Source organism: Eleginops maclovinus, chromosome 6 (genome assembly GCF_036324505.1).
Source record: "Eleginops maclovinus isolate JMC-PN-2008 ecotype Puerto Natales chromosome 6, JC_Emac_rtc_rv5, whole genome shotgun sequence".
NCBI lineage: Eukaryota > Metazoa > Chordata > Actinopteri > Perciformes > Eleginopidae > Eleginops > Eleginops maclovinus.
Genome location: NC_086354.1, coordinates 24,370,810 through 24,384,421, shown reverse-complemented (window position 1 = coordinate 24,384,421; position 13,612 = coordinate 24,370,810). Strand labels below are relative to the sequence as shown.

The 13,612-nt window shown below is 40.8% G+C and overlaps 1 protein-coding gene across 1 annotated transcript; it reads left to right on the top strand.

Annotated features, from left to right (window-relative positions):
- Positions 1-4,173: 4,173 nt before the first annotated feature.
- LOC134866549 (GTPase IMAP family member 8-like) lies at positions 4,174-10,283 on the top strand. The gene is made up of 3 exons (XM_063886765.1): positions 4,174-4,306; positions 4,985-5,854; positions 8,860-10,283. Exons 1-3 carry the CDS (start codon positions 4,291-4,293, stop codon positions 9,774-9,776), a joined length of 1,803 nt encoding a protein of 600 aa, XP_063742835.1. The 5' UTR covers positions 4,174-4,290; the 3' UTR covers positions 9,777-10,283.
- The last annotated feature ends 3,329 nt before the right edge of the window (positions 10,284-13,612 follow it).

Genomic DNA, 13,612 nt, shown 5'->3' with positions numbered 1-13,612 from the left:
CTGACGCCACAGCCTGAAGCTCAGCTACAATGGGATGATTCAGAGATTAAAAAGTATAACATCTTTCTCTTCATAAACAGAACAAGAGGAAATATAACCTCCTGTGTTCAGATTTCTTTGAATTGACAGACTTCATATCGTATAGGAGGACAAATACTTGAGAAGACACAAAGAGGGGACACATTTCAAACTACACCAGGAAACTACCGACTCAAACCGAGATCATGACACCCTGCTCACCCCTCCCCTCAGCATTTACAAGAAATGCCCCCTGTTCCTCTAAATGAACGTGCAGACTGGAGTCAGCTCTTGGAATTGCAGCTCTCAGTCTCTGTTCATGACAGGAAGTCATATTATGCTGCACTCACAAGCTTGTAAACTTTCAAGCCTTCAGCAGGGCTTTGAAATAAACACATTGGTCTTCAATTCCTTTGGAATTAAACTCACACTGCTGAATCCTCATACCAACTTTAACTCAAAGAGGTTTTGCTTGTATTGAAGATTGTAGTGTACGGTGCAAGGGATTTATTTGAAGTACTGATGCTGTTTCCTGTGGGGCTCACCCCAGCTTCAATCTTCCCCTCCATCACAATCCTGAGAGCCTCGTAAATAAATGTAGACACTGACAGACAATCCAGATGAATGTGATTTTAGATGCTACAACAGCTGCTGAAGGAGCTGTTGTGTTGCACTGATCCGAACTGTTACAGCAGCCTGATTTTAGTCAGAGTGTATTTTTTTAAAGAAACATTGAGAGGCTGATTCAACATACAACATAATACTGATTGAATTTACCATCTTCTGTTTTCTCGAGTGAAGGGACAATGGAGCATGAATGGTAAGCACAGTTCAGGTAAAGTCAGTGTGCATACAGCCTGAAAGCTTGGTAGCGTAGCGTTGATAGCGTAAGCTTGCTGCTTTGTCGAGGCTAGCAGTGTGCTTGCGGCTTAACTCCCACAACAGCTCCACAATTCAGTGAAATGTCGAGAACACATCTTCTTCCTTTGGTTTTTGCTCCGGGGGAATGGTGGTAAAAATAAATGCATCCACTTTTTCTTCACATCTTCTTCCTGAGGTATGGAAACAGAGAAAGTTTTGGTTCAGAGCAAAAGTGGCAGCGTCTCCTCGCCATGGCTCCTCCGCTCGGGTCGGCTGTACGGAGCGGCTCGCACTGCTATTGACATATTCAGTTCCGTATCACGGTGATGTCAGTGTGATACGGAACTGAACCAGGAAGTAAAGAAAGGAACCCAATCGAGGCGTTTCAGGCAGGGGGGAGGGATATGGGAGAGAATCTCCCTCTGCCCTGAACTTTGGGATTTTAGCTTTTGCAGACCTATTACACACAGACATAAATAACACACTACAGGAAAGGGAAAACCACAAAAAGCATAATATGGGACCTTGAATAGAAAATCTCAATTGGTTTATTTATCATGCCTTGCACATTAAAAAACATGGATTTCATAATAAAGACACTCAGCAATGTATAATGTGTCCCCTTGAAGGATTCATGGGATACCTTGTATCAGCATAATATGACTATAGTTTGTTTAGCAGTGCCTCAGAGGACTTTGTAGTGGCTGCAGTGCATTTCTAGCTCTCATGTGATAACTGCATATGAAAAAGAGTTGAAGCAGGTTCAGGCTTAAAAATACCTTTTTAAATATTAAGTAAACTGATCTAAATATTAGTATTTTTCATTTCACTTCACGTTGTATCACGGTGGCTTCCATGCATTTAAATAAAAGTGAAAATCTTTAAAATAATATCAAAGACATGTCGGAACCAAAATGCACTTTTATGGAATTAAACTCAAGAAAGTCAATAAAATATTGTAACTCAATCAGTGACTTCATTTATTTCAAATCAGTGTGTATTCATGTTCCTGTATTAGATATGTTGTGAGTACACAGTCACTTGTGGGGACTGGCCTTTTGTTTGGGGGCAGAATTAAAATCTTTACAATGTAAATCCTTGGAAGCATTACAATGCTACTTGTAATACTAGCACACAATAAGAACTGAAAAAGAATAATACACTTCTCACACAGGGTCACTATGTCACCTAATGGGCGTGTTTGGTACTTCTAGTACATTTAGCTGATAATCTTTTCTTGATAAAAATGATAAAGGTAGGCCAGTTTTATTTTCCCTTTCTTCTTCCACCACTGTTTACCAGCCACATGGGGGTGCTGTATCTCAAAGGTTTTAAATCTAAAGTGGACCTTGCTCTGTTTTACAGCACCTGAGCTTAATTAGGTCACACATTTCCACTCTCATATCATATCATAAGACAACAGTGATTTTTTGCCAAACATTTAAACAGCAACTTTGGCATTTAATAAACTGCTGCAGTTGATGTCAATAGTGGTGGAGCCCAATGTTGCTGTATTTAAAGCTAGACCAATAGAATGATGATAAAATAGCTCTGACTGGTTTGTGATTCCAAGGCACTCTAGTCTTGGCCTCCTCCCAGCTGGAGGTGCCTGAAACCCCTCTCGAGGAAGGTGGTCATGGAGCATCTTTACCAGTTGTCAAAACCAACTAAACTGGCTCCTTTCTACATAAAGAAGCAGCGGCTCTGAGTCCCTCCCAGATGACTGAACTTCTAACCTTATCACAAAGGGAGATGCCAGCCACCCTCAGGAGGAAACAAATGTTGTTCGCTTGTATCCGTGATCTCGTTCTCTCCGGTCATGAAGAAGACATACTTTATTAATCCCAGGGGGGAATTCCTACAGCTCTCTCTTCATCACAACTGTGGGGTAAAGCTCCCACTGCGATTCCCCAATCCCTTCACTCGAGAACAAAATAAGATCAGTACTATGTTGTATGTTGAATCAGCCTCTCAATGTTTCTTTAAAAAAATGCACTCTGACTAAAATCAGGCTGCTGTAACAGTTCGGATCAGTGCCGCACAACAGCTGCTGAAGGAGCTAGAGTCAAACTCTAATTAGAGTTTGACTCTAGCTCCTTCAGCAGCTGTTGTAGCATCTAAAATCACATTCATCTGGATTGTCTGTCAGTGTCTCCATTTATTTACAAGGTGCTTGTGATGGAGGGGAAGATTGAAGCTGGGGTGAGCCCCACAGGAAACAGCATCAGTACTTAAAATAAATCCCTTCATTTAGAGGAACAGGGGGCATTTCTTGTAAATACTGATGGGAGGGGTGAGCAGGGATTATGCTACTGATAGCAGTTTCAAAAAAGGAACTGATAGGGGACTTTCCAGGGTCAGAGTGAGTTCAGTCAAACATTGAATAAGAGGTGCAATAAAAGGATATCACTTAACAGTGAAAACTGAAGAGGCAGTAAAATAATAAAGAGGGTCAGGTTAATCACTTTGTTTCTTGAAACACTTGGACAAAGATCCGACTGTTGTAACTGTGGATCAGTACCACAGTTACAACAGCTGCAGGCTGTACATTTGTTGGAGCAGAACCTTCCTTGAAGAGATGCTCAGTATTACAGAATAATAGGAACACTAAGTAATCAGTATGTTACTCCTATAATACTCAGTTTAACACAGAGGGAGTATACAGTGCAGGGGTGTCCAAACTACGGCCCCTGGGTAAATAAGCCCCAGGTAAATAAATTCTGTCAAAGTTGAAGACGTTCTCTAACAAATCTTAATAATAAAAAACCCAAATAACTATAATAGCCAGGTTTAGTCAAACATTGAATCAGAGGTCAAATAACACAACACATGAAGGTGAAAGCAACATCTGGAACGAAATGGCAGAAACAGAAACAACAAGGAGCAAAAACTTATCCCCATCAAACAATAAATATGAACAAAGGAATGCATGTGAAACAACAGATGAAAGCATAAATATCAAATCTATCATGAACTGAATTTGAGGAAAATACACTTTAAACGTTCTAATGATAAAGAGCTCTTGATAAAGTGTCTGTGGAATGAAACGGGATTTGGGAATTGAAGTTTATTCAATGACTGTGTGAATATTGATAGTAAAGGCTTCGATTTCAAATATTATAAAATAGTGGATTAGGGTCTGTAAAACCCCAGAACATCAACACATCTGAAACCATGATATCTTCATTATGGGCTACATTTACCATAGCTGTGTTTATGAGGTCAGGTTCTGATCACTTTAACCTATAAAACATCCCACAGTAGCTGAATTTAGGACACCCATACACTGTGGCGTCAGCAGTGTGTAGGTGTGGTTTGCTGCAGGAGGTCTGTATTTAAGGAGGTGTTGCTGCAGACTGACTTCACTTCTTCAGCTCAGCAGCAGACCAGCTCCTCCCTCCATAACCAGCCATGGCCAGCAAACGTGGTAAGTCTATAAACTCTATTTAAGCTGTTGATGGTGACTATTGTTTGTGAACAAAACTTAAGTCTTATAGGATGAAATACATTTACTTTTATTAACATTTAATCAACATTTTTACCGAACACTTTTTTAGATCTTGGTGGTTTTTACCTCTTTATCTTAATCGTTAGTCATTGGATGCAAACAGTCTTAGCTAACGTTAGCATTTAGCTCATAGTCTTCCTATTCTTTTCCACCCAGGAATCACAAAGGTTTTCAAAAAATCTGAACTTGTGGAGGCTCCTGATGTTGTCTTTAAAACTCTAAGTTATGCAACCTACAGTCAATAAGGCTTTCTGTTGAGCTGTATTGCACTGTCGCACAGCTAACGTTGCATTCTTAGAAAAGGAGACGGAGAATGAATTATCTTTAGCCTTTGGCTTATTTATTCCAGGCTGCTCTGACGCATCATACTCACGGTCAGAGCTTCGCCATCTACTACGCACACTGAACTAGCATAGCTCAGTTCACCCTTTTATAGTCTGTACCATATCGCCATCTAGTGGCATAAACATATATACAGCATTACATAGAACTGAGTACATACAGTAATAATGAACATCTCAACACTTTCAAAAAACATCATGCAGTGTTACCTATTTTAAGGAATAACTTGAGCATCTTTTTCATCCTTCCCATCAGAATCAAACACATACAATAACGAGGTTATCCGGATTGTGATGGTGGGGAAGACCGGAGCTGGGAAGAGCGCCACAGGAAACACCATTCTGGGAAAACAGTTCTTTGAGTCAGAGTTCTCTTTCAGATCCTTGACTGTAGACTGTGCTAAGGCTGTTGGTAAAATGGAGGGACAAACAGTTGCTGTTATTGACACTCCAGGTCTGTATGACACCAAATTTGATGAAGAGAAGACCAGGTACGATGTTGGTCAGAGCGTTTCGTATGCTTCTCCTGGACCCCATGTCTTCCTGATCGTCATCAGACTGGGCAGATTCACAGAGGAAGAAAAGCAGACTGTGCAGAAGATTGAGGAAATCTTTGGAGAGAAAGCAGACAGATACAGCATGGTTCTCTTTACCTACGGTGACCTGCTCAAAGGGAGACCTATCGAAGAGTTCTTGGAGCAGAGCGAAGATCTGCAGGAACTTGTAGGTAAATGTCACGGCCAGTACCACGTCTTCAATAATGAGGTGAAGGATCGTTCTCAGGTCAGAGAGCTGCTCAACAAGATCAGAGATATAACAGAGAAGAACGGAGGAAGCCATTACACAAATGAAATGTTCCAGGAGGCAGAGAGGGCCATAGAGGAGGAAAAACAGAGAATCCTAAAAGAGAAAGAAGAAGAAATACGCAAACGGGAAGAGGAACTTGAAAAGAGAATAGCTAAAAAATATGAAGAAGAATTAAAAAAAGCCAAAGATGACCATGAGAGGATGAAGAAACTAAATGAAGATCACCAAAGAGAAATGGAGGAGGAGAAGAGGAGGATAAGAGAGGAGGAGGGCAGGAAGGCCAGACAGGAAGCTGAGAGAAGAAAAAAAAAATGTACAATTTTATAGATTCATTTTTTAGATAATACCACTGAGCTGCTCTGCATGAGTCTGACCTCCTTCTGCTGGACTGCAGCTGATTTACCAAACCTGCTAGCTAATCTTCACAGCCCCCCTTTTGGATTTGATTTGTAGTAATATCAATTATTCCCAGAGTGTGTGTTGTGATCAAATACTACTAAATACTAAACAGAGAACCAAGATGTTCACATGATAAATGTGGAGTTTATTCCTCTGACATCAACTGAATGATGGTTTCAGATGTTGTGTTTTCATTGTTTGATTGCTTTTCTTTTACTAGAGAAAATAAGAACAGATAAACACATCATGAATTCATTTGATGAATATACTTTAAAATGTTTTACAGATAAAAACTCCTGAATAAATTTCATTCATGTGCTTTTGTTGATTAATAAAGGATCTGAAAGAGAGTTTTGAGGGTCTCAATTCATTCACCGTTAAAAGCAAACTGGAAATGAATGTGTGCTCAATCTGAGCATTTTAAATGTCCAAGTAACGTCAAGGATTTTCCATTATTGACCTTTATATCCAGAGAATTCCCCAAACTCATTAATGATCTGAAGAATATCTGGACTGTTCCCTTGGTTTGATCAACAGTCACAATCACTACAGCTGGTAACTCTGCACTTATTAATAGGGTCAGATTACAATATTCTACCCCAGCAGCCCCAGGTTCCCCTAATGGGTCAATGTCTGAGTAGAGGTATTCCATAAGGATGCCCTTTATCCCCTTCATTATCTGCATTAGTGATGGAGCCTTCAGCAGAAAGGATCAGATCTAGAACAGAAGTGTTTCACTCTGTGGACACATGGGGGTGCTGGAACTCAAGGGTTTGTGTCCTCTTGAATGATTCATGTGATGCTTTGGATCAGCATAATATGACTACAGACATGTTTGTTTATCAGTGCCTCAGAGGACTTTGTAGTGGCTGCAGTTCATTTCTGTCTCTCATGTGATAACTGTATATGAAAAAGAAACACTCTCAATAAGAGTTGAAGCAGGTTCAGGCTTCATAATCTAAAACACCTTTTAAGTATTTAGTAAACTGATCAAAGTATTAGTGTTTTTCCTTCATCTTCACGTTGTATCACGGTGGCTTCCATGCATTTAACGAAAAGGGAAAACATCTTTAGCGTTGTTCAAAGACATTTCTAATTTGGAGTTTGACTCTAGCTCCTTCAGCAGCTGTTGTAGCATCTAAAATCACATTCATCTGGATTGTCTGTCAGTGTCTCCATTTATTTACGAGGCTCTCAGGATTGTGATGGAGGGGAAGATTGAAGCTGGGGTGAGCCCCACAGGAAACAGCATCAGTACTTCAAATAAATCCCTTGCACCGTACACTACAATCTTCAATACAAGCAAAACCTCTTTGAGTTAAAGTTGGTATGAGGATTCAGCAGTGTGAGTTTAATTCCAAAGGAATTGAAGACCAATGTGTTTATTTCAAAGCCCTGCTGAAGGCTTGAAAGTTTACAAGCTTGTGAGTGCAGCATAATATGACTTCCTGTCATGAACAGAGACTGAGAGCTGCAATTCCAAGAGCTGACTCCAGTCTGCACGTTCATTTAGAAGAACAGGGGGCATTTCTTGTAAATGCTGATGGGAGGGGTGAGCAGGGATTATGCTACTAATAGCAGTTTCAAGTTTCAAAAAAGGAACTGATAGGGGACTTTCCAGCTGCAGGCTGTACATTTGTTGGAGCAGAACCTTCCTTGAAGAGATGCTCAGTATTACAGAATAATAGGAACACTAAGTAATCAGTATGTTACTCCTATAATACTCAGTTTAACACAGAGGGAGTATACAGTGCAGGGGTGTCCAAACTACGGCCCCTGGGTAAATAAGCCCCAGGTAAATAAATTCTGTCAAAGTTGAAGACGTTCTCTAACAAATCTTAATAATAAAAAACCCAAATAACTATAATAGCCAGGTTTAGTCAAACATTGAATCAGAGGTCAAATAAGACAACACATGAAGGTGAAAGCAACATCTGGAACGAAATGGCAGAAACAGAAACAACAAGGAGCAAGAACTTATCCCCATCAAACAATAAATATGAACAAAGGAATGCATGTGAAACAACAGATGAAAGCATAAATATCAAATCTATCATGAACTGAATTTGAGGAAAATACACTTTAAACGTTCTAATGATAAAGAGCTCTTGATAAAGTGTCTGTGGAATGAAACGGGATTTGGGAATTGAAGTTTATTCAATGACTGTGTGAATATTGGTAGTAAAGGCTTTGATTTCAAATATTATAAAATAGTGGATTAGGGTCTGTAAAACCCCAGAACATCAACACATCTGAAACCATGATATCTTCATTATGGGCTACATTTACCATAGCTGTGTTTATGAGGTCAGGTTCTGATCACTTTAACCTATAAAACATCCCACAGTAGCTGAATTTCGGACACCCATAAACTGTGGCGTCAGCAGTGTGTAGGTGTGGTTTGCTGCAGGAAGTCTGTATTTAAGGAGGTGTTGCTGCAGACTGACTTCACTTCTTCAGCTCAGCAGCAGACCAGCTCCTCCCTCCATAACCAACCATGGCCAGCAAACGTGGTAAGTCAAAAGACTGTATTCATGCTGTTAACGGTCAATTGTAGAAACCCTAAACTTGTTCATTTACTGTTTTACTGATTTGTGTTAGACTCAATATGCTGGGATAAAGATTAACTATGCAGAGAGTTTTTCTTACAGGAAAAACCTCCTGAAAATTACCCAATAAAGAAATCCTAACTTGGAGCGTGCATAGACAAAAAATCCCAACTTCAAAATGAAGTGGCATTTAATTACATATTGTAAATCTAGTAATATTATTTACTTATGTGAAGCAAATGTAACTGCATGTTTTTAGTTCATCGTATCCTAATGGGTTACCAAACTTATTTTAGGGACTTTTTCACAAAAAGCTTCAGCTTAAATATATGTAATAAATAAAATATGTGTTCATCTTTTTCATCCTTCCCATCAGAATCAAACACATACAATAATAAGGAAATCCGGATTGTGATGGTGGGGAAGACCGGAGTTGGGAAGAGCGCCACAGGAAACACCATTCTGGGAAAACAGTCCTTTAAATCAGAGTTCTCTTTTACATCCATGACGGTGCACTGTGCTAAGGCCTTTGGTGAAGTTGAGGGACAAAGAATTGCTGTTGTTGACACTCCAGGTCTGTTTGACACCAAGATTGATGAGGAGAAGACCAGGAAGAACGTTGGTAAGAGCATTTCTTATGCTGCTCCTGGACCCCATATCTTCCTGGTTGTCATCAGACTGGGCAGATTCACAGAGGAGGAAAAGCAGACAGTGAAGAAGATTCAGGAAATCTTTGGAGAGGAAGCAGACAGATACAGCATGGTTCTCTTTACCCACGGTGACCTGCTCAAAGGGAGACCTATCGAAAAGTTCTTGGAGGAAAGCAAAGAGCTGCAGGAACTTGTGGACAGATGTTACGGCCAGTACCACGTCTTCAATAATGACTTGGAGGATCGTTCTCAGGTCAGAGAGCTGCTCAACAAGATCAGAGATATAACAGAGAAGAACGGAGGAAGCCATTACACCACTGAAATGTTCCAGGAGGCCGAGAGGGCCATAGAGGAGGCAAAACAGAGAATACTAAAAGAGAGAGAAGAGGAAATGCGCAAACAGGAAGAGGAACTTGAAAAGAGAATAACCAAAAAGTATGAGCAACAAATGAAGGAATTGGAAGATGACAGAGAGAATTTGAATAGGCTAATTGAAACTCGTAAAAGAGAAATGGAGGAGGAAAGGAGGAGATTTAGAGAAGAGCAGGAAAAGCGGGCCAGACGGGAAGCTGAGGACAGTGGCTCAGTACTTGACATTTTATTTGGCATTTTTAAAGTAGTGCTATCTTTTTTCACAAAATAACAACTTAGCTGTTTTACATGAGACAGTCAGACCTTCTGATGCTAAACGACAGCAGATTTACCAAACCTACGACTGTCTGACTCCTTGTTAATATTCACAGTTCCCTTTTTTGATTTTGTTGTGTGCTGTGAACTGAACCAAAAGCACCAACAATGGGCATAACATACTAAACAATCCAATATGAAACAAAAAATATGCAAAAAAAAAAAGGAAACAAAACAAATAAGAAAAATAATGCATTTAATGAAAATGTGCTTTTAAAATGTTCTGTGTTCTTAGGATAAGCAGCTCTATCGTGTCACAATAACTGAAGGAGTACTGCCCATGTCTGCTTTTGCTGAATGGAAGGTTTGTTTGAATTGTCTCTATAAGTTTAAATAGTTAGGAATAAGTTGCTGGAGTAGGTTGGTAAAAACAAGACAAGGACACATTCTGCATTATGTATGAAGACACACGTTTGATGATCATTCATGTCATATAATAAAAGAATATCAGTTCACATTGAAAGTCCTTTTTTTGTTCAATGAAGGATTTAAAGAGAGTTTGAAGGGTTGTCTCTTTTTTTTGAAGTTATTTTTTGGGGTCTTTTTGCCTTTATTCTGATAGGACAGTGGAGAGTGACAGGAAGGTGGGAGAGAGAGTCGGGGTGGGATCCGGAAAGGACAACGGGTCGGGAATCGAACCCGGGTCGCCGGCGTACAGTGCAGGTGCCCCAGCCAGTTGCACCACGCCCGGGGGCCTTGAAGGGTTATCTTAGAAGACATCTCAATTTCATTCCTTGTTGGGTCTAAATTCATGTTTGTTCATGTCATCATAGAAAACATTTTATGGGGAAGTTAAGTGTGTGTCATTAAAGTAAATCAGAGGTCAAATGACATGATGACACATGAAAGTGAAAGAATAGTTGGAAAAGAAAATGAAAACATCATTCTGGAAAAACAAGGCGCTCACAAAATGAGCATAAACAATTAACCAATGCCTACCAAACAACTAAATATAAAGACATACATCTGTGAACAGTATCAAATACATCATTAAACACTAAAGATAAGGAGCTGTTTGTACCCAACTCCATTAGACTCATCCATGCCTGCCCTCACAGACCTGTTATCAAAGTTCAGCGAGATATCTGGATACGAGGTCAACGCACAGAAACGTGTAGCGATGCCCCTCAACTCTCCAGCCGAGGAAATCCCAAGGACCAATATTCCCTTTCAGTGGACCACTCAATTTGTTACAACTTTAGGATTAAAGATCCCTCACCAAAGACAGAATATGTTTCACTAAATCACGACGCGTTGATTAAGGAGGTGGGAAGGGACCTGGAAAGATGGATGCAGTTGCCAATCTCCCTGATTGGACGAGTGACTTGCATTAAGATGAGTGTCCTACCTAAATTCTGTCAGGGTTGGGGAAACAGGACCCAAGTGCAGTAAATCCAGGGGAAGCAGGTAAGGGTCAAAATCAAAAAGCGAGCTTTATTCAAAAGCTGTTGATGACAACACGAATCAAGGGGAACACAGGACATGAAAATCACTTAGCTCCAGACATGAAGGACGACAGGAACAGGCAGGGATCATGGACAAGGTCAGGGAAGAAATGACGACGACCGAACAACAGACAAAAGGGGAACAGGGACTAAATACACATGGGTAATCACAAGACCAGAGACAGCTGGAAGGGGGAGGAGAAACACAGGGGCAACAGGTGAACACAATGACACAATCAGGCACAGGAGGGAAACGCAGACAGGAAGTGATGCTTAACATGACTGAAGAGGGAAAACACTTCAAAATGAAACACAACACAAAGACATGACAGACAGGAAACACGGATCATGACAGAACCCGTGGTTTGATCAACAGTCACAATCACTACAGCTGGTAACTCTGCACTTATTAATAGGGTCAGATTACAATATTCTACCCCAGCAGCCCCAGGTTCCCCTAATGCAGGGGTGGCCAACCCGCGGCTCTCGAGCCTCATGCGGCTCTTTGCCCAGTCTCATGCGGCTCCTCAGTTCATATGGAATTTTAATTGTGTGGGTTTTTTTGCGCATATGTATCCGGGTTCAAAAAGGGTTAACGACACACCAGATCCAGGCCAATCGTTACACAGAGTTTTCGACACAAAAGTGCTTTAGCCAATCAGAATGCAGATCCTGCAGTACAGGGGGCGGGTTCTACTGCACTCGCGATGTGACAGGGAAGGGAGAGATCTGCTTCTGAACGGCGGAAATAAAACTCAGATAAAACCTAATAACTCAATACAAAGTTGTCAGATCAAAACGGTAACACTTTGCAGTTGTAGATGTGTGTGAGAGGGCCTGTTCACGGAAAGCTGGCCACCGACACAGAAGGACTCCTGAGTTGCTGAATCGCGATAATAAATAAGAGAAAGTGCATCTCTGTCAGCAGAGCTTCTGCCAGTCACAGGGTAAACGTTGAGATAGTTATCATGAGAGGATAATTAACTAAAATGCACTTCATTTATTTTTAAATAACTGTCATGAAGCAGTATTTGAACCAACCTTAGTCATGGGTTGTTTTAAAAACGAACATTTAAATATTGAAAGCCAGATTTCTAAAGGAGTGTTCAACGCAATGAATGCCAACTTAGTTCAAAACACCAGCATGCATAGTAATACAGAAATAGTTTTCACATGATGAAGTGAGAGTGTGTGTGAGGCAGTGCACACACTCTTAATGGCTTACAATAACTGGCCTCTGGTCTTAAGACTTTCTGTCAATATCATGGTGTGTGACATTTACAAGAGGTCTGGCTGAGCAGAGGTATGTGTGTCTGTCTGTGTGACAGAGTGTGTCTCTATTGGAGTGTGTGTCTTTGAGTGTGTGTGACTGTGTGTCAATTATTGTACATTTTTAGATTTTCATTTTCTGTGTGAGAGACAGAGAGGGGCACAGTGGAATAGAGTGAGAGAGCACACCAGTGGCGTAGCTATACCTATTTTAGGTGAACTTCAGCCCACCTAAAAAAAATAAATCCCACCCAAATGAACATTTTGAAATTGAAAAGAAAAATGTATATATATTTTTTATGTCTCACATTAGTGTTGAGAGTTGTGCCCCCTCCCCTTACCAAGACCACACAGTTCTATTGTGTAGCCTCTTCATGTTGCTCTCAAAGTGCACCAGAAGCATGCAACTCACTTTAAAGTGTTTTTTAAAAATCTGCCCGGGGAAGTATGCCCCCGGACCCCCGTAGAGGATGTGAAGTCCACCCCACTCAAACTTCAAAACTACCTATGCCCCTGGAGCACACAGAAAGGGTGAGAGCAAAAGAGAAAGGGCAAGAGAGAAGTGGGGGGACATACATCCACGATGTGTGTATGATGTGGCTCTTTGCAGTAACACAGTCAAATAATTGTCTCTTCGTCTCTGACTGGTTGGCCACCCCTGCACTAATGGGTCAATGTCTGAGTAGAGGTACTCCATAAGGATGCCCTTTATCCCCTTCATTATCTGCATTAGTGATGGAGCCTTCAGCAGAAAGGATCAGATCTAGAACAGAAGTGTTTCACTCTGTGGACACATGGGGGTGCTGGAACTCAAGGGTTTGAATTAAAGGTGATGCTTCTCCATTTCACAGAACCTGGCCTACATTAGGTCTCACATTTCCTCTCACATATGATATCTCAGACAGCAGTGATATTTGCAATGCATGCTGGCCTTTAGCAGCGGTGGATTCAGAGCTACACCAAGAGAAGGATTACAAATATCCAACATTGTGCAGTTCATGACTTTTATTTGCATCCTTCCCTGAACCCTTAATGCTTCACATCTTCCCCGACCCTCTGGAGGGTCCTGAACCCCCTT

What these genes read in the sequence shown, in the direction of transcription:
- LOC134866549 (XM_063886765.1), top strand. An exon ending in AAGAAAAAAAAAATGTACAA is followed by an intron (nt 5,855 to 8,859) that starts TTTTATAGATTC and finishes CCTTCCCATCAG; the next exon opens with AATCAAACACATACAATAAT.